At 39.4% G+C, this 26722-nt stretch overlaps 1 protein-coding gene across 1 annotated transcript; it reads left to right on the forward strand.

The window, feature by feature from the left end:
- Positions 1-1124: 1124 nt before the first annotated feature.
- On the forward strand, positions 1125-26662 carry sacs2 (sacsin molecular chaperone 2). Its single transcript, XM_023951211.2, has 8 exons — positions 1125-1264; positions 1948-1983; positions 2657-2744; positions 9382-9493; positions 10869-11015; positions 11654-13073; positions 14632-14720; positions 14804-26662. The coding sequence occupies exons 2-8, from the start codon at positions 1958-1960 to the stop codon at positions 25708-25710; spliced, it is 12789 nt and encodes a 4262-aa protein (XP_023806979.1). The 5' UTR covers positions 1125-1264; positions 1948-1957; the 3' UTR covers positions 25711-26662.
- The last annotated feature ends 60 nt before the right edge of the window (positions 26663-26722 follow it).

Consider the following 26722-nt stretch of genomic DNA (forward strand, 5'->3'; position numbering starts at 1 on the left):
AGTGATTACATGGTATTGCAGACACTTTTTTTAAAATTAAAAATATATATTTTAGATACAAATTTCATAAAGGTGAGATCTATTACTACAGTGGCCTCAAAGTGCAAATCACATCAAAGCTCTCAAAGCAAAAACATATTAAAGACCCACTCCATTGAAAATCTTGTTTTTGGTGTTTTTAGCATGTTCTTGTGGTATTTTTTCTCATGATGGAGGGCTTAAAATTGTGCTTCTGAGTATTTCTTTATTCAAATCACTAAATCAGGAGCAGACCAAAAATTGCAGTTTGAAAAAGCTTGTAGTTTTGTAAAATCTTTAATCGGCGGGGCCACAAGCTCCCTGCTCCAATCCATTCCAATGTATCCATTTGTAGATAAATAGACTCATGTATGCCTTTGTTTTCCTCGTCTGAGCTGGCATCTGTCTCAAAACTACGGCTGGATAGCTCCGGTATTGCTCACTATTTTTCCTGCACCACAAATGTTAGGTTGGGGTTGTGAGGGGCTTTGTTGCTAGTGACAAGCTGCAACTTAGTGGGGGAACACGTTAACAGATGGATGATGAGCGATTTTACAATGAACTCACGGCACTCTACAGAAACTATGTCCTAAAAAAACAAGTTTTTTGGATTTTTCCCAAAATGGCGTAATCATGATAAAAAGATCACTGGAAACGCTTGTAAAATAGATCAAAAGGTGATTGGAATGGGACTATAACCATCATGACTATTGAAACAACTAAAAAAATGTTTAAAAAAAATTACATTATAGAAATCAAAACAAAATTCCATAAAGTAACATTTTAGAAAACAAAAGTCTATTCTAGAAATTGAAATGAAGGCCATTTCCTGAAATTGGGGTCACCATATGTTACAGAAAAATGCAAATTTCCCTTAAACATACATTTAAAAATGATTTGCTCGTCATGTTCATCTTTTAGTGTGAAAGTTCTCTTGAAAAGAGAACAAAAGTCCCAGTTTTGAAGTGGGAATCCAGGTCTTGCAGTCTTCTCTTGGGTATTGCAGGTCTTGCTGTAATTCCCAACCAGAGGCTAACTTCACTGCAGTGGAAATAAGACCAGAAAACAAACGTCAGTGATGATGCTTGCAACTTGCTTCCTAGTTCCGTTTCTCAGGAAATCCCTCCCTGGTTATGGTCTGTATAAAAGGCAGAGTGATGTGAGAACATTTGTTTCAGCGAAGACAAACTACATCAACATGACTCAGTTAAAGCAGAATAAGATGAGCCACCTTTTCTAGGCAAAGGTAAACTAATTTTCTCATACCATCATCTATGTACTTTCAGTGTTGACTTTTTAAAAACATTTTTAATTTAAATTATGCAATCTTTTTATTTTAAATGACAATAATGAGAGTTATTTAATTATATCCTCATTTCAAAGCATCTAGTATATACAGGTGTTGTGAATGACGTGTTGCATCTGAAATGTTTGACTAAAATTGATTTAAAATTCTTGTGGATTAGAGGTTCCTGTAGGCAAAGGTCCAAATGTGTTTTGAGTTTTGAAGCTATTTCGAGCTAATTTACTCCATGTGTGAATCAGATAAGCTACTTAGTGAAACAGTTAACAGATTATTGAATCAAAGCTGACAAATGCATGAAACAAATCAACAAAAAAATGTAGTTTTGTCATCGTGATTATGTTTGGTGATTAGGGAAGCAGACTAGCTCCATTCATGCATGCTCCTGTAAAGTTAAAACAAAACACTAAAGCTTCAGATGCATTTTTGCAGTTTAGATGATTGATATTTAGAAAATTTTTGCATCATTACTAGCTGTAACCCAGTAATTGTACTTTGTGCCATATTTTCTTTTACCTCTGCCCTTGTTTTATTTGAGGACGTATTGTATAAACTAAGTTTCCACCTATAAAAGAAAAGTAAACAGATTTAAATCAAGCTGCAACTATATTTTGCTTTCATTGCAGCTGGGACACAATGAGTCAGAGGAGGAGCAAAGCCCGGTGAGTTGCGGCATTGTCTGCTCTCAGTAAAGCAACATTCATCCACGCAACAACTCATTTGTAAACCTTTAAATCCATGGATTATGGAAACACCCTTTCAAAGATCATATTTATTTTCCAACACAAAATCAGATGATACACCACCTTTAAATATTTTTTAAACGACAGAAATATAAATTGGAATGACTCTTGTTCTAGATTATATTTTCTAAATGTTTGTTGAAAGCTTATTAGCAGAATAACCCTCAAGGTTATAAAATCTTAAGGATCTTTAGCTAGTTTTGTGTATTGTTTATCCACACCTGAGAAAAAAACATTATTTTAGTCTAGAACTGGCATGTGACCATAAAATATCGATTTAGTAACCAGAAGCTGTGCAGACATGAATCAAAAGGGTGCTATTCAATACAAAGGAACCCAATTGGAATTTAAAAAGTGCTTTTAGTATTGTTTCAGTTGTAAGTATTTGTTCTATTGTTTCTATGCTCTTAACATTGAATGTCAAGCTACAGGAAATGCTATAAAATGTATTTCCAGGTCACAAATCTCAACATTAAAATGTACAAATGTAGCATAATATTGGCACGTGGTTTTAATTGTCATTTCTTAGATAGAATTAAACGTTTTTTTCTGGTCATCAATCACAGAAGTTTTTTATATTTTGTTTGTTCAGGACTTCCTTTGGGCCCACAGCGCCCCCTTTCCTCGACTACCTGAAAAACATTCTGCGCAGGTATCCAGATGGTGGGCAGATTTTAAAGGTTAGTATTTTAAAAAAGAATCATGTATTGTTTGATGATTACTTGTTTAAAAAATATACTGCAACTAATAAAGGAGACAAGTCATCAGTTTTATGTTGCTATCTTGTTGTCTTAAATTTGAAGGATGTTTTAATGAGGAATTCTGCAGAGTTTCTTAATGGGGTTTAAATCACTTAAGAAAAGTGGTTCTTAATGGTTTTTGTTTCTGAAACGCTACTTTGGAGGACTGGTGATCTACCACTGGCTTGCTTTCCCTCTTTTCCCATAACAGCTGTGATAGACTCCAGCAGAGCCCAGACACTGTGGACTAAAAGAAGAGAATAAAGGGAGTGCATTGACTTAAGCAAAACAGTCAGAGGCATAGTTTTACAATAAATGTACTACATAATGAGGGAAAACTAAACAAAGTTCGATTCTGACGGATGGATGTCTGCTGTGTTCCTTGCACAACATCTGATGGTAAATGCTGCTGAATCAGGGCTTATTGACATAAAACTGTCATTGCTCTTGAGATGGAAATAAAACATGATCAAATCAAACTGCAGGCCTTGGTTGTTAAAACAACGCCCCCTACAGGCTGACTTCAGATCTCCAAAATGTTTAAGTTTGTGTTCACATTTGTCAAGCAGCTGTTGACATGATGACATACAAAAATCTGTGATTTTTTTTTTGTTTTACATGATATGTGTTTCTTCAATAAACCTGTTCAGAAATTAAAAGTATTATTTTGATTAGTGAGATAATCTTAAAGATTAAGGTCATTTTGGATTCCAGACAGGTATTCATTACAGCATGTGAATGTTGAGTTGGTCATTCAGTGCTAAAGTGTTTTTACGAGATTTCCAATCTGTTTGAACATGCTGACAAGTCGGTGTTTGCTTAATGATAACTTCATAGCAGCAATGCTGCTCTGTATAATATAAGTCAGTGTTTTTCAACCTTTTTTGAGCCACGGCACACTTTAACCTTGCCAAAAATCCCGCGGCACACCAGCCCCCCCCCCCCCCCCCCAAAAAAAGCAGAAACTCATAGTCTGTTTTGATCTACAGCCCCCCCCCCCCCCCCCCCCCGCAATCTGACGTGCATTTTTGTGATAATTGTGGCAGAAAAAGCAGGAAGTTGCAGATGTTTTTTCTAAAAGATGTAATAAAAGTTAAGTTACATACAAACTGTATGTTCGTTGTGGTTTCAATCCGTGTAACAAGGACGACTCATTGTACGCTAAGGCGCTGTCCCTTTAAGCCAATGCATCATGGGAGATGTAGTGTGAATACGGCGAGAAAACGGCAGAAACACTTGCGTCTCTGAGTTTCATGGTTTTGTTCACTTGTTCCACGGTCTGATACCGGATTCTGTGTAAAGCTACACCGCTAAAGACGAGCTTTAGCTGGTGTTTTTGTTGGAAATGAGTGAGTTATGAGCTAAATTGGAACAAGGAAGTTTAGACTTTAAACACTTCTGATTGGTCAGACTGATGACATGTGATTAAGCCTTCAAGAATGATTGGTGGAGTCGTGGAGACAGTAAAAGCTGCAGGACTTTTCAGAAAACAGTTATACCTGCAGGTAAATCGCGGTGCCGTCATTCTTATCAAAATGTCTTTAATAGAATCAGTTAAACACAAAGAAATAAGTATTTTATGATCTTTCATATTCCTAACTACTCAGTGTTTTATCAGGACCTGTTTGGATGAACAAAGAGCTCATTTCCTGGAGATGGTTAATGTTTTTAGATCAGTTAATGAGGGCAATTTTCCACGGCACACTTGACCATCTCCCACGGCACACTAGTGTGCCGCGGCACACTGGTTGAAAAACACTGATATAAGTGACTCATGTTTGTTTGACCTCATTACAAAATATACAGTTCTGCTAGTCTAAAGGCAGTATAAGCCATTTAAGATTAGTTTAAGATTAGTTTCTTGCTTTGCTTTGCTTTTTTCTTGCTTTGTCCTGAGTAGGGTAACAGGAGTTTATGGCTCATCCGTCTTTGGGAAAAGACTGGAGACATTTTGGACACGTGCAGAGATCCACAGCCTCTCACACTCACTCCTGTATGGCCAACTTAGAATCTTTACTTAATCAAAAGCACACAAACACACACACACACACAGCATGTGCAAAACAACTTTTTTGTATTTTTGTAAACCCCCCAAATACACACATACAGACAGATGCCATTAAATAGGAATAGGAAATTAAAAAAAATTATGGAGCAGAACATAGACACCAGATTGTAAATGCTTTTAGTTTTAGTTATAAAGTCTGACTTTTTAACATGGGAGTCAATGTGAAGTTGTTCCTTTTTTACAACCAGATCTTATTAGAAGGATTTTTTTCCATACAGAGAAGGAGGGTCTAAGGGCAGGGATGTCCAGTTTAGCTTAGTCTGTTTAGTTTAGCAATTTCCTGTTGTATTTTATGACTTTTTTCATGTTCTTGTACAAGTATCAGTATGAAGCCCATTGAGACAACTATGATGTAATATTAGGCTATATATATAAAATTGAGTAGAATTAAAATGGGAACCTGCAACATTGTGCCCTTCTGGGTTTGTGTTAAGTTTGGGAGTTGAAGGTGAGGGCTTGATTAATTTGTGCATTGACATTAAGATTACCAGGAACGTGAAAACTCTATACACAGATGAGCTAAGGCCATTTTTAAAATGGGATAGCGACTGCTGAATGCATTCTTGTTGTGTTCATTTTGTTATGCTTATTCCCTAGGTGAAAAGCCAAAGATTTGATGGTTGAGTGTTACTTAAGAAATCCACTGGTTTGTTAGTATAAGACAATTGTTACCCTACATGAACGCAAGCATTTGCTACGGTAATCCTGTTTTTAACGAGATACAAAAATAAACAGTACTCAGTGCCTTTATTTGCTTTAAGAAAATATTGGGTTGCATCTTATGATCATATTTACTGGGTAAAAAGCTTTACAAAAGCTTTGTTGAAGGTATGCTTATTTGATTTTTGACAGGGGTTTGCAAGTTGTACTTTTTGGAGTTCCTCAGGGCTCTTTTTAGGACCTTTTGTGTTCTCCCTGTACCTCCCTCCTCTGGGTGCTCTTCTGAGAAAACAAAGTTTCCTTTTACGGTTACAGTAAGATGATGGTCCCAGTAAGATATCAATTATGGATTTAAAAATGTTGCCCTGTCACACCACTTTTGTCTTGCATACAAGACATCAAAAACTGGATGACACCAAACTTTTTTAAGATTTATTCTCAAAAAAAACAACCCATAAAACAACAGAAGGAATGGTGTGAAATCTGGGTTTTAAAATTAATTTATTTTAAACTTGGCTGTCAAATTAGCTCTGTGGTAAAGTCTAGCTTTTTTATTGGAAGAATTTGGTGAAATGAAGCTTGAAAAAGCACTTTGAGACTGTAAGTGATGCTTCTTTATTTAGGAGTCAGCCACTCATCCCTTTTGCCTGATATCTCTAGCTAGTACAATGTTACCGCTAGTGTTCTGGTCGGACCACAAAAGAGGGACCACATTTTGCAAGTCTGGCTTCCCTTTGCTAGTCTTTTATTTGCTTTTTAACCAGTTTGAACGTCTCACTTACACCCTGGCCCAGTACACGCCTGATCAGCTTCTTCTGGAGGTACTGAGGTCCAAGTGGAGATTCAGAGGGGAGCAAGCTTTTTCAACCTGTGCACCAAAGCTGTAGAACATGTTATCACTGAGCGTTCAGCAGGCGTCTTCACTGTTTATTTATCCATCCATTTTCCATTTCCATTTTCTTGGGGGTGTATTTTTGCAGTGCAGTGCTGTTGGAGACTATCCCAGAGGAAAGGGTGAGGTACATAAACCCTGGATAGGTTACCAGTCTGTTCCATGACTCCTCACTGTTAATTTAAAAAAAACAAAAAACTTCTTAAAACTATAATCTTTAATAGTCAGGCCTCTGATAAAGCAGACTCTGCTCTGCCGGTGTGCTTTAGAGCTTCATGACATGTTAATATTTTACTATGTTATATACTTTTATTTTTTTACTGTGTTATATATTTTTAGCATGTTACCTTAAGTTTTTCAAACCAGAATACCTTTATTGTCCCTGTCCACAATCTAAAATTAGATTAAAGCTATCACCATATCAGTGTAAAAAATTATATGCACATAATAAAAACATGTAGGTTATGTTCGCACAACATGTTTAATAGAGTAATTAGTAAAAATGGATATTGCAGATAAAACTAAAAGAATTTAAGCCATTATTGTTAATTTAATTCAAAAGTAAACAAGATTAGTTCAGCCTCTTTATAAGGTACACCTTGCTAGTACTGCCTTGGACACCCCTTTGCCTTCAGAACTGCCTTGATCCTTGGTGGCATAGATTCAACAAGGTACTGGAAACAATCCTCAGAGAGGTTGGTCCATATTGACATGACAGCATCACATAGTTGCTGCAGATTTGTCGGCTTTACATTCATAATTCCAATCTCCCGTTCCACCACATCCCAAAGGTGCTCTATTGTGTTGAGATCTGGTGACTGTGGAGGCCACTCGAGTCCAGTAAACTCATTTTTATTTTCAAGAAACCAGTTTGAGATGATTCCAGCTTTATGACATGGCGCCTTATCCTGCTGGAAGTAGCCATCAGAAAAAAGATAAACTGTGGTCATAAAGGGATGGACATGGTCAGCAACAATACTCAAATAGGCGGTAGCATTGGAACCATGCTCAATTAGTACTAAGGGGCCCAAAGTGTGCCAATAAAGCATCCCTCACACCATTACACCACCACCAATACCAGCCTGAACCGTTGAAACAAGGATCCACGCTTTCTTGTCGTTGATGCCAAATTCAGACCCGACCATCCAAAGGTCACAGTGGAAAAGGAGACTCATTAGACCAGGCAATGTTTTTCCAGTCTTCTATTGCAGTGTTTTTCAACCAGTGTGCCGCGGCACACTAGTGTGCCGTGGGAGATGGTCAGGTGTGCCGTGGGAAATTGCCATCATTAACTGATCTAAAAACATTTCCCATCTCCAGGGTTTCAGCTCTGTGTTCATCCAAACAGGCCCTGATAAAACACTGAGTAGTTAGGAATACGAAATATCGTAAAATACTTTTTTCTTTGTGTTTATTTGATTCTATTAAAGACACTTTGATAAGAATGACGGTACCGCGATTTAGCCGAAGCTAAACCCTAACCCTAACTGTTTTAGGAAAATTCCCGCCCCTTTAACTGTCTCCACCAATCATTCTTGGAGTCTTAATCACATGTCATCAGTCTGACCAATCAGAAGTAGTTAAAGTCTTCACTTCCTTCTTCCGATTCTGCTCATAAAGTCGCTCAGTTCCAACAAAAATACCAGCTAAAGCTCGTCTTTAGTGGTGTAACTTTCCACAGAATCCGGTATCAGACCGTGGAACAAGTGAACAAAACCATGAAGCTCAGAGACGCTAGTCTTTCTGCCTTTGGCGGCTATTTGCACTACATCTACCATGATGCATTGGGTTAAAGTGACAACGTCTCAGCGCACAATGAGTCTCTCCTCTTAGACGTCTTGAAACAACAACGAACTCACATCAAACAATTTTTACGTCTTCTGACTTAACTTTTATTACATCTTTTAGAAAAAACAGCTGCAACTTCCAGCTTTTTCTGCCACAATTATCACAAACATGCATTTGAGATTGCGGAGGGGCTGTAGATCAATACAGACTATGAGTTTCTCCTTTTTTCTTGGATGCTGGTGTGCCGCGGTTTTTTTTTCTCAAGGGTAAAGTGTGCCGTGGCTTAAAAAAGGTTGAAAAACACTGTTCTATTGTTCAGTTTTAGTTAACCTATGCAAATTGTAGCCTTAGTTTCCTTTTCTTAGTTAACAGGATTGGTAACCGCTGTGGTCTTCTGCTGCCGTAGCCCATCTGCTTTAAGGTTTGATAATTTGTGGGTTCAGGAATGCTCTTCTGCAGACCTTTTTTGTAACTAGCAGTTATTTGAGTTATGATTCCCTTACTTTGGCTGGAACCAATCTGGTCATTCTCCTCTGACCTCTGGCATCAACAAGGCATTTCCACACAGAACTGTCACTCACTGGCATTTCCTCTTTTTTGGACCATTCTTTGTAAACCCTAAAGGTGGTTGTGGGTGAAAATCCCAGCAGATCAGCGGTTTCTGAAATACTCAGACCAGCTCGTCTGGCACCAACAACCACGTCACGTTCAAAGTCACTTCAATCACTTTTCTTCCACATTCTGATGCTCAGTCTGAACTGTAGCAGATCGTCTTCACCATGTCTACATGCCTAAATGCATAGAGTTGCTCCTTTGTGATTCGCTGATTAGAAATTTGCATTAACAAGCAGATGGACAGGTGTACCTGATAAAATGGCCATTGAATTAATATGTGTGTATATATATTCATTTTTACAAAAAACACATAAGTTCCATGATATAGTACAACCATTTTAAATTATGGTAATGATTTTGTATATCCCTTCAAACAGATGAATGTTTTTATTTACCAGTACTGTAGTTAGTCAATAGAAAAAATTTGGGATCTGGCTTCTAGCTTAAGACTGGTGTGAGTTTTATCTGACCTTTATGTTTTTAAGGAAAAAAATGAGAATGCTAGATTCTTGTGCTAGCCCATGTTAATTGCTTTGCATCTTCTTTCTCAACAGGAACTGATTCAAAATGCAGATGACGGTCAAGCAACAGAAGTGGTTTTCATTCACGATGAAAGAAGATATGGGACTGAGAGTCTTTGGACGAATAAACTTGGAAAATACCAAGGTAACAAAATACAAATCTTAAATGAAGCCAAAAATAGTTCAAATTTTTGAAACACCAAGGGAAGAAAATTTAAGCAAACAAAATTGATATTTAGCAATCTGTTTGAGCAATGACTTAATCAAGACAAACAGATAGTAGGTCTACTAAAACGAAATATGATTTCAAGTTCACTAGTGATTGATATTTCACCTGGAAATAAAATATTTTTTTCTTTGTAACAAGGAAAATGTGCACAGACAAAAGAATCAATCCAAATAGTGGGGGGCAAATAAGGAAAACCTTTAATTTTTATGTAAATTCTTTTGGAGTTTCTTCACCTTGCTGCTTGCTCATCTTTCATCTACATTATTTAGTTTAAACCTAGGTTACACATCGCAAAAAGCAACTCTTTCAGCAGGTGGCCGCGCGACGGCATTTGTAATCGGGAGGTGGCAGTCACATTTTTACCCGCCTCGCAGAGATGTTTAAAAAAAAAGTTAAAATTTAATGATGACCGGTGGATTTCTTGACATCGGTCAGTGGCCGCATGGCCACATTTGTCGTGCAGTGGCAGTCTAGCCGCAGGCTGGTGGCAGGAAGGCAGCGGCTTTATAATTGACTGATAGGAGGATCTCCAACGACAGTCTGCCGATTTCACACTGTCCCCCTCCACCCACCCCTGCCGCCATACTGCCGACCCACTGCCGCAGTCCGATTGTTAGAAATCGTACGGTAGCAGCACAGTTACCCGACGAGGGATGTTGACCAGACGGCAAAGACCAGACGTCCACTTGGCGATCTTGGCCAGTGTGGGTCCTGGATATGAATCCTTTTATTGTTGGACCACTTGGACCTTTGGTTTGGGTGCTGGGGTTTTGCACATGGGTTTCTTTACCTAAAATTTGATTGTATGTTTACCTTACAATTACTGGTACGAAGCCCATCGAGAAGACTGTTGTTGTGAATTTGCGATATATAAATAAAATTGAATTGAATAAAAAATATGTGGGCTGCTTTTCATATACCCCCGGGCTACCGGGCAGCTGGCCGCCCGTGGCACTTGATATGGAGGGCCGTGTGGAGACGTTTACACATCGTCCAATCAGAACTGCCACTGGCTGCGGCTGCTCTATTTCATATTAACGCTGATGGCTGCTGTCTACATTCATGACCAGGTCTATGATTTATTAAAAGAAAAATCGGGCGGCGGCAGCTGATCTTGAAGATTCTGCTGACGCATCCCCATTGCATGGTGGCAGTTGTATTTGTGACCCTGCATTACATGTAGTTTTATCTCCTTGACTTTATATCTTTTCATTTCTTTAACTTGTATTCTTCGTTCACATGAGGCACTCATTGCAGTCACATATACACTTTGTTTTCCTCTCATGCAAAGGTCCTGCTCTCTATGCCTACAACAATACAGCCTTCACAGACGAGGACTGGGAGAGAATTCAAATGGCAGGAAGGAGTGGCAAGGTCAATGACCCAAACAAAATCGGGAGGTTTGGAATTGGCTTCAACTCCGTTTACCACATCACAGGTAAAACCTTGTGTAGTTTATCTATAAAGAGTTGTTCATTCAGGATGGTCCTATAGAAGAAAAAATATATAAAAAAGGATCATTTGAAATTAGTTTTTTTTTTAAGGTGAAGATGTTTTGCTTCTTATCCAAGAGGCTTTCTCAATTCAGAGAAGGAAATTATGCCATCTTGCAGCAAGGCGTCTTTTCTTAATTTTTAGGAAGATGAAAGCGAAACTTAAAAAATTACTGCAAAGCTTTCTACATTTGCAGTCAGGTCTGAGGAAAGAAAATTTGTGCATTTTTGTAGACTTCTTAATAACTATTTTAAAGGACATTTGCCTTTAAAATACCCCATATGAAGGCAAATTTTGGCAGAGATTTGTTCGTATTTGAAGATGTGTGTTTAATAAGAATTTAAAAATGGTTGATGTTTGAGAAGAAAAACATAGATGGTGGTAAAGAGAAAACAATTATTTATATTAAAAAGAACAAGAGGCACTCATAGAATTGAAAAAGACTGAAAAAGATGGAAGAAAGTCAACAGAATAGATAAAAATGTATTTTTGGCAGAGAGGAAGGGTAAAATGGATGAATAAACTCACAGGTTATGTCTTTCATAACCATTGGATTACCAATAGTTTTCCTTTTTTTCTCAGACGTGCCAATTATATTCAGCTCAGGACATCTTGGGGTGATGGACCCGCAAGAAAACATTTTTGGTGAAAGAAATGGAGGCTTTCTGTGGTCCTTGGAGGATGAAGAGCACAAAGAGGCTTTGATGACGATGCATGATCAGTTTCAGCCCTTTCGAGACATCGTTTCAGTTTTAAAAGGAGAAAAATGGACAAAAATTATGGAGGACGAGCATTTTGCTGGGACACTTTTCAGATTCCCTCTCCGCGATGAAATATCCGAGATCTCAGATAACCTGTACAACTCAGGAAAAGTGGTTGAGCTTTTTGACAGCTTTATTGCAGATGCAGAACTGAGCCTCCTGTTCTTAAGAAGCGTGCGCTCAGTGTCCTTACTACACATCAGCTGCGATGGGACTGTTAAGACCAGACTTGAAGTAAAAGCCTCCTCCTCAGAAGTCCCACTACAATCAGAGGAAGACTCAGATCTTGAGGGTTTTACAAGATTCAAACAGATTATCCTCAAATCAGAAGATTACAAAGAAACACAGTGGCTTGTGACAACATGCACTATGAAAAAGGGAATCATGGAAGATCTTGATGTCCTTGCAGAAAAGTTAAGCTTTGTTCCCAGAGTTGACTTAGCTTTTCCCAGCAGCGAGCAGAGAGAACACGGTGAGGGAAGACTGAGCTGCTTCCTCCCTCTCCCGAACAACGAGTCCAACAAGACCGGCCTCCCAGTTCATGTGAATGCTTGCTTTGGCCTTACAGACAACAGAAGACATCTCAAGTGGCAGGAAGAAGATCAGAAACATGATAAACATGCTTTGTGGAATGAATTACTGGTAAACAAAGTACTTCCTAAAGCATTTGTGGTGATGATTCAAGATGCCATCAAACTTTGTCAAGAATCTCGCCTGCCTGTTTCTTCCGTGTACCGTCTGTGGCCTGACATCTCCCACATGCAACACAAGGACAAATGGCTTGAAGTCGCTAGGGATGTTTTTGATCAGTTATTCAGACAGGATGCAACTGTCCTCTCTCTCGCTAAAGATGAACGTTTGTTCATCCCTTTGTCTGATGCCATAATACCCAGCAATGGTCCTGAAAGTCCAGACATAGTAAATGCTGTTAAAAGGACCTTGGTTTTCTATGGAGAAAATCTTGTCACTGTACCAGATCATGTAATGAAGGCCATCGTGACCACTTCCCACACAACCCCAAAGCAAGTAACTCCAGGCTTCCTCAGGAGGGTTTTACTCAGGAATGGGATCCAGTACATTGATAAGGAGGACAAACTCTGTCTTTTGGAGTTTGTATTGAGTGATGAAAATTACAAGGAGCTTCAGGGTCTCCAGCTTCTTCCTCTCAGCGATGGCTCCTTCACATCTTTCACAAACAGAGAGGAGGACACTGCGTTGATCGACACCAAGGAATTTCCAAGGTACACTATTCATTTGTCCATCGTTTTTACTACAATCAAACCTTTATTTGACTGATTTAAATTTGCACTATTGTTGAGAAAAGCAACATCCATGTTGATCTGTATCAAAACCATATAAATGGATTTTCTGTATAAATCATAGTCTTTGTTTAGCTGCAGAAGGTTGTTTTTCATCCACTCCTTGTCTGTTGCATGCAGTGATAGTGAGTCTACTGGTCCATATTCCAATACTTTATATGAATCTGAGTTTTGTATACGTAGTTGTTGGAAGGTAACTGGTGATAACTGGTCTATAGAAAGCATGTTTTGAGTGTTTATAAGAGGTCCCAGTATGAACCTCTGCGGGACCTTACAGGTCAAGGCTGTTTGTCTGAGACACATTTAAAGAAAATCAGATCCAACAATACTGTGCTCTTCACACCCTTATTTAGAAAAGTCTCAGTGCTAGGCTAAAAGCTGAATTAAAATCATGAACAACTGAAACCCAGTAAGTTTCTGGTAAACAACTTTTTCAAAGACTAAAAAAATTTTAAAACGGGCCAATGGAAGCTCTTCTTTAGGACACAATTGACAACATTTTTCATGGTCCTTAAAAATGTTCCAGACTATGAGACGTTAACCACATAAGTGAGTTGTGGTTGTAAAAGGCTTGGCTTTAGAAATCTACTTAGAATACCATATCAGGCCAGCATGTGGATGAACACAGACTACAAATGAACTCTTGGACTGAGTAAAGCGAATCAGCTTAAAGTGTCTGGATGACAGTGGAGTTGCTAATCGCACTGAGGAATTTGTTGCTCGTCTGAACTCCTGAATCTCACCAGTAAAAATCTAACAAACGTGTTGCACTTAGAAGTGTTATGAGTTAATGGCAACAGAACTGTTGTGTTTGATTGCCAAATCAGTGTAGCAAAAAGGACGCAGGAGCTGTTAGCTGGAACTCTTTATATCTTTGCTCTGTTTCATTTAAAGTTTGATTGAGCACGTTTCAAATTTCAGCCCTCCAGTATTCCTGAAGAAATCACCATTTCTGAATGGCACAAGTCAAATTGGTGTCATCCTAATGTGGTTCACATAGTGCGTTCCAGTCTGTGGCTTTAAATCTACCATGTTCAATCCTTCAGGACTCTGAACCGACTTCAAGTTTTAAATGTATTTTTTGGAAACAATCGGAAATTGAGAAGTACTACTTTGAAATGATTTCATTTGAAAAAATACTGGCAGAGATCATGACCCAATATAATTAAGCAGAACAGCTATAAACTAATTTAGGCAAAGCACTGACAATGCTTTTGGCTGTTAAGTTTGTGACATGATTACAGTCCTATGGTGCAATGCAACATCAAAATGTGTTTACCTACAGAAATGATCTGAAAGGTCATCTGCACTTTGTAAAACTTTAATAACTCTGTGTATGAGTTAGGCTACACAAATAACAATGTCTTGGATAACAAGAAAAGGATAGCAAAAAATGTTAAATTAAGTTTTCTGTTCTGTTAAGCTGCCTTTGTTTTTTGTATTGATTTGAAACAGTAAATGCATCTTTATTTTTTTTCAGAACCTTGCTGCCGTGCTGTAAACACCTTTTCATCTCAAACGACCTGAGTTCCACCTGCAAAACGTACTTGAAAAAGCTTGCATCAAAAAGTGAGGTTTTTTTTAATAAAATACAAATGTTGGATGATATGTATTGTTAAGTTTAAATGATAAGCTTAAACTTTTAAATGCAGATTTCTTCAACGTCATCATCCTTGATGCTTACTGTGTAGCGGAATACACAAGAAGGTATTTACCACATGACTGGAGGCAGACAGAAAAGGCTCTTGTTTCGTGGAACATCGGGAGCAGTGAACATCCACCTTCAGACTGGATTCATCAGTTCTGGAAGTTTCTTAACAGTCATTTCAAAGATTTGAATGATTTCACTGAAATACCTTTGATACCCATCAGCCCTCTGTCCAACGGTCATCCTGTTTTGCTAGCTAAACTACAACAGAAGACAACTCTCATTTTTCAGAAAACCAGGAAGAGTAGTTTACCAGACCAAATAGCTCAACTAGTGACCAAAGCTGGTGGCACTGTGGTGAGAGGAAATGACTGGCTCAGGCATGCAGATCTTGATTTATATGTGCTTAGTCCATCTCCAAGGAGTGTCTTAACGATCTTATCAAATGTAAATCTTAAACATCTTTTGAAATGCCTTAAATCCGAACCTTTTGCAACCCTGGAAAAGCTGAAAGGCTACCTCTCTGGCCTAGATTTTCTCTCAAACACAGACAGAGATTTACTCTTGTCACTGCCCTTGTTCCAGTCCTTGAAAGGCCTCTGCATGAATGCCAAATCAAAACAAGCAGTACTACTAACAACCAGCCCAAGATTGGCAACAGATCTGCCACTGCCGGATTCATACATCCAGTGTACTTCCAAGACTGATGACAGATTCCTACAGCTGCTCAAAGTAAAGATCTTGGGACCTGCTGAAGCTGCAGTTGTCCTTGTCGAGTTAATTGAAAGAAAGTCTTGCAGTGCTGCAGAAACAGAAAAAATAATGACTTGGATTTTACAACATGGCAGCATCCTTTTCAGTCAAAGTGAGGTATTGAAATACAGATGCAGAGACTTGAGATTTATACAGAGAAACGGAGAACAGACTAGGGTTTCAAGCTTTTTTGATCCAAGAGTAAAAACCTTTGGAGACATCTTTGAGGCCAACTTCTTTCCCCCAGCTGTGTACACCAGAACAGAAGAGATGTTAGAAAGTCTGACAGAGCTTGGTTTAAAAAGCAAAGAAACAGACGTGAAACCGGAGCATTTATTGCAAGCTGCCAAAATGGTTGAAAAACTACATGCAAACTCTTCAAGTGAGGCTTTCAGAAGATCTCAAGTTCTCCTTGGTATAATGGACTCCAATGATCTTCTGTCAGTGTTTTCTGCCGAAGAACTTCATCACCTCAAGATGATAAGGTGGCTACAATGTGATCAACCCGGTCACGAAAAAAGACAGCTCATGGATGAATCAGAGAAAACTCAGCTGTACTCCCCATATGAAGTCAGACACACTATGTACGAGCACATTGTAGGTCTCGTAATGCCTCTGACAGACAAACTCAGTGAGAGAGTCAGCAGCAAACTTGGTCTCAAACAAATGCCTCCACCTGAGAAAGTGACAGAAAACTTGTTGGTCCTAAAATCCAAAGCAAAGGAAATGACAAACCCAGACACAAATGCAGATTTCAAACAAAAACTTCATTGTATTTACAGACACATGCAGGAAAACGTATCTGCTTTTGCAGCAGTGATGGACAAAAAGGAGTGCTGGCTTTGGGCCCATAACCAGTTTGCTTCACCTCAGAAACTGGTTCTTAACTACCCGGGTGGTTTAGATCTGAGTTCTTACATTGTCAAAGTACCAAATGAATTCCTGCCATACAAGAAGCTGCTCCAGGAGTTTGGTCTGAGAACATCACTTTCAGATAAGGAGGTCATTGCCATTCTGTATTCTATCCAGAAAAGCATTGAAGAAAGGCAACAGCCTTTTGCAAGCCCTGCTGAGGTAAAAGTGTCAACAGAGATTCTTTGCTGGATATGGAGACAGAAGAAGGAGGTTCCTGAAGATATACCAGTGCTGGTTGTCATAGAGGATGAACAGTTTACCCTTAAACCACGGTCAGAGGCCCTAATCTGTGATTTGGGCAAAGACAAATTGAAAGAATGTAAGTTTAGCATTGAGGAAATGTACATTGTGCATGAGGAAATCCCAATAGCTGCGGCTGAATGGTTGAAAATTAAGTTTCTCAGCAACCACATACTTGCTCCAGAGTCACTAGGAATTGAACAATATGGTCAAAGGGAACCAATAACCACACGCATCAAGAACATCCTTAAAGAGTATGATGAACCAAATGACATCTTCAAAGAACTCATTCAGAATGCAGAGGATGCTGGAGCTGATACCTGCAAATTTATGATTGACTTCAGAGAACACAGAGATCCCCCAGAGAGTCTTATTGATCCCGGCATGTCCCTTTGTCAGGGACCATGCCTTTGGGCCTTCAACAACAAACAGTTCACAACTGAGGACTGGGAAAATATTGTCAAGGTAGGATCAGCATCAAAAGAAACCAAAGTGGAAAAGATTGGAAAATTTGGACTTGGCTTTAATACAGTTTATCATGTGACAGATGTGCCCTCAATCCTTAGTGGCAGCAGGCTTCTCATACTTGATCCAAATGTCACACACCTCAAGAAACACATTCAACACCAAACAAATCCTGGAATCAGACTGGATCTCTCTCAAAAGAGAATCTTGGATTGCTTTCCTGGACAGTTTGCACAGTATGAGCACATTTTTGACTGTAATTTCAGCAGACAAAGTCTTCCTAAACCGTACACAGGAACGTTGATTAAATTGCCCTTCCGAAGTGAAGAAGAGGTTCTAAGATCAGAAATAAGTAAAAAGGTGTTCTACAAACATGATATCCTTGCTTTGAGGGATTATTTCAGGGAAAATTCAAAATCGTACCTGCTTTTCCTGAAGAATATAAACACATTGTCTCTACAAAGTATTTCGTGCACTTTATCAACTCCACCAAAAGATGATGAAATGGAAACGATCCTGACCATCTCCAAAACTGTGGAGGAGTTAATTACTATTGAGGAAACAAGCTATTCAAAACAGGACCAAGCTGTGAATTCACTCCAGAAAATCGATGCAAAGTGCAAAGACATTATTGACAGCTGCACACTCAGCATTATCAAAATCACTAGCCATGAGCAGTTTGGTGAACCTGAGGAGGATTTCTGGCTCTTGTACAACTGCTTTGGAACAGGTGCATCCTTGGAAAAGGTCCTTCAAAAAAACATTACAGCTGTCTTCTCTCTTCCCATTGGAGGAGTTGCTGTGCCTTTGCAAACAAATCCAGACACTGGGAAACTGGCCCCTCTAAATACAGACTTTGTTGGACAGGCGTTTTGCTTCCTTCCCCTTCCAATTCACACAGGTCTTCCAGTAAACGTAAACGGGGCATTCGCTGTCACGAGCAACCGCAAAAGTTTGTGGCAAAGTGGAGAGAAAAGGTCATGGAATGAGGTTCTTCTTCGTGATCCCGTAACAACAGCATACATCACTGCACTTTTGGCACTGAAGAAAATGTCTGAAGAGAAGCAACTGGAAAGTTACTACTATCATTCCTTTTGGCCCAACAGGGAGAAAGTGAGTGACAGTTTCAAGCCTTTAGTAGATGAGTTTTACTCATCCATTGCTCAGCAAGCCACTGTTGCTCAGCAAGCCACTGATCTGGAGCTCTTCAGTGATGGAGAACGCTGGTGCTCAATGAACAATGCCATGTTTTTACATGAGAGCATTGAAGAGGATATGGACATTGGTGCACTCGCAGCTCAGATATGCAAAGAACATGTAAATAAACCCAAATGTGTTGTTTCTCTTCCAGTGTGGTTAAGAAACAGCTTCAAACAGTGTGGATTACACAATATTTTACAGAACAACATAATGACTTGGACAAGATTTTATCAAGAGGTGGTCTTTGAAAACCTTGATGTCATAGACCCTAAAAGTAGAGATGCCCTTGTGCTACATGCTCTTGACCTCAATAACAAAGACATTAACACACTGCTGGTTCACCATCCATGCATTCCTACATCAAATGGCCAGCTTCAGTGTGTGAAAAAACTTGTAAGTCCAATGGGAAAAGTGGCCTGTCTTTATGAACCAAAAGAGGGACGCTTGCTTGGAGGTACCAAAAATGACTTTCTCTCACCCAAGAGAATTCAGCGTTTGTTGGAACTTGGAATGACAAATGACAATCTTCCATTAGAAGAGATTGCACTGAAAGCAGAAACAATAACTGACACCTGGAAGGTCAACAGAAAGAAGGCATATGAACATTTAAAGTGCCTTCTTGAAATAATGAAGAAACACATGGATGACCAAGACTCTTGTTCCTGGGAAACACTGAGGATAAACGCATTTATTCCTGCCTTTTCACCTGGTGACATAAAGATGGAAGGAAAAGCTAACCTTTACAAGCCCACAGAGGTTTTCACAGATGAATGCTCAATGCTTGTTAACATGATACATCCTGTGTTGGATAGCGATCGTCTGAAGATACACAATGCTGATCCAGTTCTAGAAATGTTGGGACTGCAGAGGAATCCAGATTCAAAGACAGTACTTGACCAGCTTCAGAAAGCAAGTAATCGAAAAGGATCAACTGACACACCAATGCTTCACAAGATAGCATACATGTGCTACAAATTTCTTGACCAGCGGATCAGTGAATGTGACGATATTGCCTTATTTTCACAGCAAGCAAACTCATTTCCATTCATTTTCATAGGTGATACATTTGTGAATGTCGACCAGGTAGCAGGAAGTGATAAGTTTGAAGCAAAACCATACCTACATGTACTTCCAGCTACCTTTAAAAGTTGCAGGAATCTTTGGGAGAGTGTGGGTGTTGCCAAAACGTTTACTACAAGTCACTTTCAGACTGTGCTTCACAACATACATGCAAAGTATAAGAGCAAGCCCCTGTCAAAGGGTGATCTGGCAATTTGCCTGGCAATTTTAAAACAAGCCCTACACGAGACAGATGAGATAAATAAAGATGACTGTCTGATACCAAATGCAAAAGGAGTTTTACAACCAGCAAGTGAGTTATTTTTCAATGACAGTCAATGGATTCCAGTCTCTCCAAGTGTCACCCTCTGTCATGAAGACATCCCACGTTCTATGGCTCTTCACTTTGGAATCCAAACAATCCGACATCACACCCTTGAACGCTTCACAGATGACAACTTCTCTGCTTTTTCCTTTGACTTTGAACAGCGTGAAGAACTAGCTGTTAGAATTAAAAACATCATCTCAGCCTATTCGTCCAAGAAGGACATTCTCAAAGAGTTGATCCAAAATGCTGATGATGCAGAAGCAACAGAAATTCATTTTGTTTGGGACAAAAGACAACATGGCAAGGAAAAAACATTTGGAGAGAGATGGAACCATCTGCAGGGTCCAGCCCTGTGTGTGTTCAACAACAAGGTGTTTTCAGATGAGGATTTAAAAGGGATTCAACAGCTGGGAGAAGGAGGAAAGCGGGAAACCCTCGGAAAAACAGGTAAATTTGGGGTTGGATTCAATTCTGTGTATCATCTAACAGACTGCCCTTCCATCCTTACTGGAGACAAATTTCTTTGCATTTCGGATCCAAACATGAAATACATTGAAACCCAACCAAACAACCACAAACTTGGCATTGGCTATAAACTAGCGGACACATTCCAGGAAATGTATGATGATGTCTACAGATCCTTTCTTCCAGAACAATTCTTGCTTGAAGAGGGCACCATGTTCAGACTACCTCTAAGGACAGAATACAGTGCAAAAAATTCCAGAATATCCTGTCAAGAAGTAACAGAGCGTGACATGAGAGAGCTGTGCTCTGCCCTGTCAGATGATCCTGAAGGACTAATTCTATTCCTGAAAAACATTTGCAAAATAACAGTACATGAAATTAATAATCAATCAGGAAAACTTCAAACTATCTTTGCAGTGGAAAAGAGTTTGGCACAAGAAAACAGAAAAGAAAAAGATGTGTTTGTAAAATCTCTTCAAGATGCTTTTGAATCTCAGAGGCCTGTAACTCCTCGCACAGTTTTCTATAAAACCACAGTTTCTACTTCAAACAAAAGACAGAGCACATGGCTCATTGCAGAACAATTTGGGTCATCCAAAAGCAGGAAAACTGTGTTTGACAAACCTCCTCAGTGTGCCATAGCTGCGCTGGTGAGCACAAAGGGAGCAGATGTATCTTCGCTTAGCAGTTTTAAAGGCAGAGCGTTTTGTTCCCTTCCCCTGCCTGGGGTCACTGGACTACCAGTTCATGTCAATGGAAACTTTGAGGTGGATTCTGGCAGAAAAAACCTCTGGAAAGAAGATGGCCAAAGTCAGAAATTAGATTGGAATGAGTTCCTGACTCAAGATGTCATTGCTCCACTTTATGCAGAAATGCTTCACTACATCAAGCAGAGAATTGGAGAGAAGACCGTTTCTCTTGTAAGTCTTGAAACCTCTTTCAGTGCCTCTTATTTGAAGTTTTGGCCTGTCATCTCCACAGATGTTAGCACAGAGTGGCATGAAATGACACATGAAGTGTACAGGTCAATAAAAGAGAAAGGCTTGGACCTCATTCCAGTTTTAAGAAGCTCCACACGAAAAGTTGCAAGTCGGCATTTAAATGAATATACCTTTGACTGGTGTAATCTCAGAGAAACAGAGATAACTAAAGTACCTTACCTGACACATTCTAGTGATGACAAGAACAATGACATTTTGGAAGCTCTCGAGATGAAACTGGTTCCTTCCAGCATCCTCATGGACAAGATCTGGAAAAGTTTCAAATCAGCTGGCATTGAAGTAAAAAATGTCTCCCCAGCTGCTGTGCGGACTTTCTTACAAGCCAAGCCTCTAAATGATCCAACCAAGACAGACGAGGATTTACCCTTGCCATTAACTGACACTCTGATCAGAGATAAAAGAAGATGTTCACAGCTTTTGAGCTTCTGTTTAAAAGATACTGATTCAGAAAAGATGAAACACAATCCCAATTTACTTGATGGCATCCCGCTGCTTCTCACAAGAGATGAAGTTCTGAGAGTGTTTGACCCTGCATCTCCAAAACTGATATCTGCTTATGAAAACCTTTTCTCAGACTACAAGGAAAACTTTGCAGATTATGAAACTAACAAGAGTCACATAAAGATTCTCAAAGCTTCCAACCTTGTCAATAGCCTGACTCTTCCATGTGCGGCAAAGTATTTAAAGCCATTAATTCAACAGCATCTTCAGAAGTGTGACGTTGATCTAGACAGCGGTCTTCATGTTCCAAATGAAGCAATGGTGCACTGGTTGGAATCACTTTGGAGGTTTCTTTATAGTGAAGTTAAACCTCAAACATCTAAAAAAGATGGAAAAGCTCAGACTTTGGAGGATGTCTTAAAGTTCTTCAGTGATTGTTGCATTCTGCCTGTTGTGTCCACAAGGTTAAAAAACAAGCGTCTCCTGCAACGGATAACCAACATAAGAAGTGTAATTAAGTTTACATCAGAGACCAAAATAACAAGCATCCTTTTCAAACTTGGTTTTTTAAAGCTAGATTATATGTTCTTTTATGAAGTAAACCAGGAATTACTTCGTTTTCTACGGGATGAACTAACGGATGTAAATGACAACAGTTCAGTGCTGGATCAGGTCTGCAACATTAAACACTCAGAATTCTCTCACCTCTCAAGAGATGATATGATAGCATTGCAGAAGTTCTTGCAAACTGGCCTGTCCATGTCCAAAAACAGCAAAGAGGACCAGCCGAAACTCAGATCTTTGCCTTTGTTTGAAACAGTGCAGGGTGAACGAGTGAGGATCGATGGACCAAAAGCTGTTTTTGTGCTCAACAGCACACATTTAAGGAAATTTACCGATTTGATTGCACTGCCAAAAGACGACAACATTTTTCTCAGTAACAACTCAGAAAACTATGATTTGTCACAAATGCTGAAAATTCCAGTCCTGGATGATTTGGAATATTTAATGAAGTTCATTTTGCCTCATGCCCACAACCTCACAGAGAACGAGATTCTTCAGTCGCTGAAGCTGTTGCTCTTAAACCCTTCACAATTTTCAAACTACAAGGATAAAATCATCTCCACAATGAAGACAGTCAAGCTGATCCGCAGTTCTCAAGGTCAGATGGAAACCGCATCGTATTTCTTCGACGACAAAATCGAGCTCTACAAGAAAATGGTTTCTAAAGACAGATTTGTGCCTGAAAGGTTTTGGACAGAATTGGGCGAAGGACTTTTTCCAACACCAAGGACCTTAATCCAAGATTTTGGAATGAAGCATAAAATATCAGAAGAGGATATCATCAATTTTGCACACCAGTTAGAATCTGAGGCAAAACAGAGCCAAAATCTTAAAGAACTGGGAAAAAAATCATCGCTGTTGTTGAAAGAAGCACTTAACAAAGTGAATGCTGACAAAAAGTCAGGGGAAAATCTGTTGCGCAGCATTGCCCACATTCCCTTCCTTGTTCCTATGAAGATTCGGAAAGAACTATGCAAGTATCACCAAGCATTTGCAGCCCAGAGAAATGTTGTCGAAATTAGAGCCTCTTTGATTAAAGTGGATCCAAAACATCAAGACCTGATTTGGACCTCAATGCCGATTATAGATCTACCAGTTAAGATCACAGGGCAGCTCCTGCAAAGGATGAAGAATGTTGGAGCTCATGAAAAGCCACCAACACATTTGGTGACGGCCAACATGAGGAACATTTGTCAGTCTCCTTGTTCAAACGAGCAGCAGATCATAACACGCGCTGAAGTGTTTCGAAGTGCTTACGCCTTTCTGCAAGCTGTAGACTTTCCTGCAGAGACACTGACTGATCTACCAGTGGTGTTGGTTGAAGAAGACACTCAGCTTGCCAAGGCCTCTGATGTGTGTCTCTCCCTCAAAGATGACCTTGAGTTCAGACCTTATTTACACAAAATTCCTCCTCACGATGCTTTGTTTGGTGAGTTTTTTAGAAAGATTGGTGTGAAAGACGCACCCACAGCAGGGCACTTCTGCAATGTCCTGGCAGCAGTCCATGCTGATTCCAGAGATAAGCAACAGCTAAACGCTAACCAGCTGAAAACTGTCAAACGAGCTGTTGAGCAGCTGTTTAACTTGTTGAAAGCTCAAGGAAACGCAATCCTGGCTGATGTGGAAATCTTGTATCTTCCCGCAGTGGATGGAAAGTTATACTCCACATCCTCCCTCTTCTACAATGACACAACCTTTGAGACCAAAAGGTTGGAGGAAGCTCTTGAAAATAAGTTCCTGCTGCTTGAGAAACTCAGAAAGTGTCACTTGGATTGTGACATCCATGAGCAGCATCGGCTGGTGCAGCTGCTACCTTCTAGTTTACAGCCTAAAATGTTGACCCAGTTAACTCGGGAGGAAGTGATCGAATCACTTTTAAAACCTTGTAAGTTCTTGACTGGTTGTGAGTTTAGTGGATGGTTCAATCAGCATCTTTCTTCTAAAGAATTTAGACATGGACTTGTATGTCTTCTTAAGGATCAGTCTCAGGGCAAAGTATCCCAGACAGAGGCTTCAGAAAGGTGTGACAGAGCCTTCGGAAGCATTCAGATTATCTGTTGTGAGAGCCTGGCAACAATGCTGTGTATGGATAATGAGCAACTGGACAAAACTACCAGAGAAACTGATGTCTTTGTGAGAAGAAAGCAACATGGCTGCATAGTTTACTTGAAACACAATGAAGACATGGCTCCCAAAGTGCTAAATGCTATTAACATGGCATTAACAAAAGAGATGAATCTTCTTCTTGGCCACAGACTTACATCAGAGCATCTCCAAGTGCTTGGACAGCTCCTTCTGTGTGATGATCTCCAAGATGTTCAGAAATGTTTGGCCGACAATAATATTCATGACAGTGCGGACACGGAGAGTGTTCTTTTCAATCCACCGGATCCAGGTACAGAAATTCCTGAGGAATGGCACGATGCGTTAGACATGAGCTTCCTCAACAACTTTGAAGAGGGCGAATATGTTGGCTACAGGTTAAATGACAAGTACATTTATGCAGTTATAGCAGAAGAGACTCCTGGAGACGCAGGGCGATGCTCTCAGAGATACAAAGTAGACGTTGGACAGAATGAGTTTGTTGAAGTCAGCCATCTGGACCTGTATCAGTTTAAACGGGAAAAGACCACACATTTGCTTTCTATGGAACTGGAACCACTGGCAGGGGCCCCGCCACGTTCCTCCAATAAATCATCAAGGCCATTACCAGCTTCATTATCGGAAGCCAAAAGTGAAATTGACAAATGCCTGACTGCGCTCTGGAGTCTTTCTTCTGAGGAGAGACAAAAAGGAATCAAGCGGCTTTACCTCAGATGGCATCCTGACAAAAACCCTGACTGCCTTGAACTCGCAACAGAAGCCTTCCAATATTTGCTGAATCGTATTGACGAACTCACCAAAGGCAAGGGGGGGCCTGCGAAGCAATCCAGTTCCTGGGGAAACTGGGATTTCAGCAATTTCCATGAGCAATGGAATCGGGAGGCAAGATATCACAGAAGCAGTCGAGAAAGATCCTTCAGGGGCTGCAACTCCAACAACTTCTGGACCCACTATACAAATATTCCACGGCAAAACAAAGAGGAGGCCCAGCGCTGGTTCAAGCAGGCTCGCTGCGATCTCGATGCTGCTCAGAAAGACTCAGACGGAGAAAGCACGGAGTGGTGTCTTTTCAAAATCCACCAAGCGGTGGAAAAGGCTCTCACAGCTGCAGAGTTTAAACGTACTGGTCAACGTACCGCCAACAGTACCATTTCGGCCACAGCTGAAAAAGTTTCCCGCTACCACAGCCTGCTGAGGGATCTGCCTGAGATTGTAGACGATCTAAAGAAGCTGGGAGTGGACAACAGAAAGACTCAGTACCCCAGCTGTCACGCTTTTCCTCACATTCCAAACGGACAGTTTCAATCAGAGGATGGATTATGTGCGCTGAACAAAGCCTCTGAACTTTTCAGTAAAATACAAACATACATTCAGTGAACTCAGGAAGACTCAGGATCTTTACTTGATGCATGGCGTTCTGTCAGTTTGCACGTAAAACATCCTAGAAAGGTGGATTTTCATTTATGATTGATTTTTATCGAGAATATGAAACAACTGTATGTAACCGTTATAGAAGTTGATTTTTTTTTTTTAAAGGAGCTATTATTAACATTCCAATACTGAACAATTCTCTTTCATTTGTATTTTTTGTTGGGGATGAACACATTTAATATTGTAATATTCGTTTCTTTTTCCCCCTATATATTTGTGGACCGTGTACTACTATAGTTATATAAATACATACTAAAATATATCCTAGTAGTAAAATCCTTTTGTGTGATATTGAAAATATACAAAGTACCAATTCCAATAAAACTTTTTAACAGTGTTCAATCATACTTGATTCATAGTAGTTTTCTTTTATTTGAATATCAGGTTTTTTTAAACTGAAGGTTATTTTTTCAGATAATGCGTATACTTCTTATGTTGATTTTAGAAAGTTTAATGCTCTGATATTTTTTTTTGTTACCTTTTGCAATGATACTTTTAAATGATACTTTTTTTCTAATGAGTTCTTTACAAAAAAAAAGGTTTTATTTGTTGAATTTGTAATATTTGGAGGTTTTCTTAGTGATGTTAGTTTTTATGTTCTTTCTATCTCAATGACAAAATGTTCTAGAATACAATAGAAGTACAGTTTAACATTATTGTATTTTTCATGCTTTACTTGCAAAGAATGAACCATAAAACTTTTTCCATATCAGTTTCTGTTAGAGAACTTTAGTAAGTTCCTCTTCATCAGTTTGTTCACTGTTTATTTATGTTTTTGAGAGAAGATTTAAATTCAGTCTGTGTAGGACGTGAGGCAACATGGGAACCATTTATTTACATCTAACGGTCACTTTTCTGATTTATGCATTACTGTAACAAAATAAATTGATAAAACACAGTTAAGTGTCATTTTCATTATTGTGTAATATTCTTAAACTGTTAAACACATGCAAGTAAG

This window comes from Oryzias latipes, chromosome 21 (assembly GCF_053564925.1).
Source record: "Oryzias latipes strain Hd-rR chromosome 21, Olatipes_Hd-rR_3.1".
NCBI classification, from domain to species: Eukaryota; Metazoa; Chordata; class Actinopteri; order Beloniformes; family Adrianichthyidae; genus Oryzias; species Oryzias latipes.

Excerpts from the sequence above, each read along its gene's own strand:
- sacs2 (XM_023951211.2), top strand. The coding sequence starts at position 1,958 with ATGAGTCAGAGGAGGAGCAAAGCCCG. Across the intron at positions 11,016-11,653 it reads CTCCGTTTACCACATCACAG|ACGTGCCAATTATATTCAGC; the intron begins GTAAAACCTTGT and ends TTTTTTTCTCAG. Across the intron at positions 13,074-14,631 it reads GACACCAAGGAATTTCCAAG|AACCTTGCTGCCGTGCTGTA; the intron begins GTACACTATTCA and ends ATTTTTTTTCAG.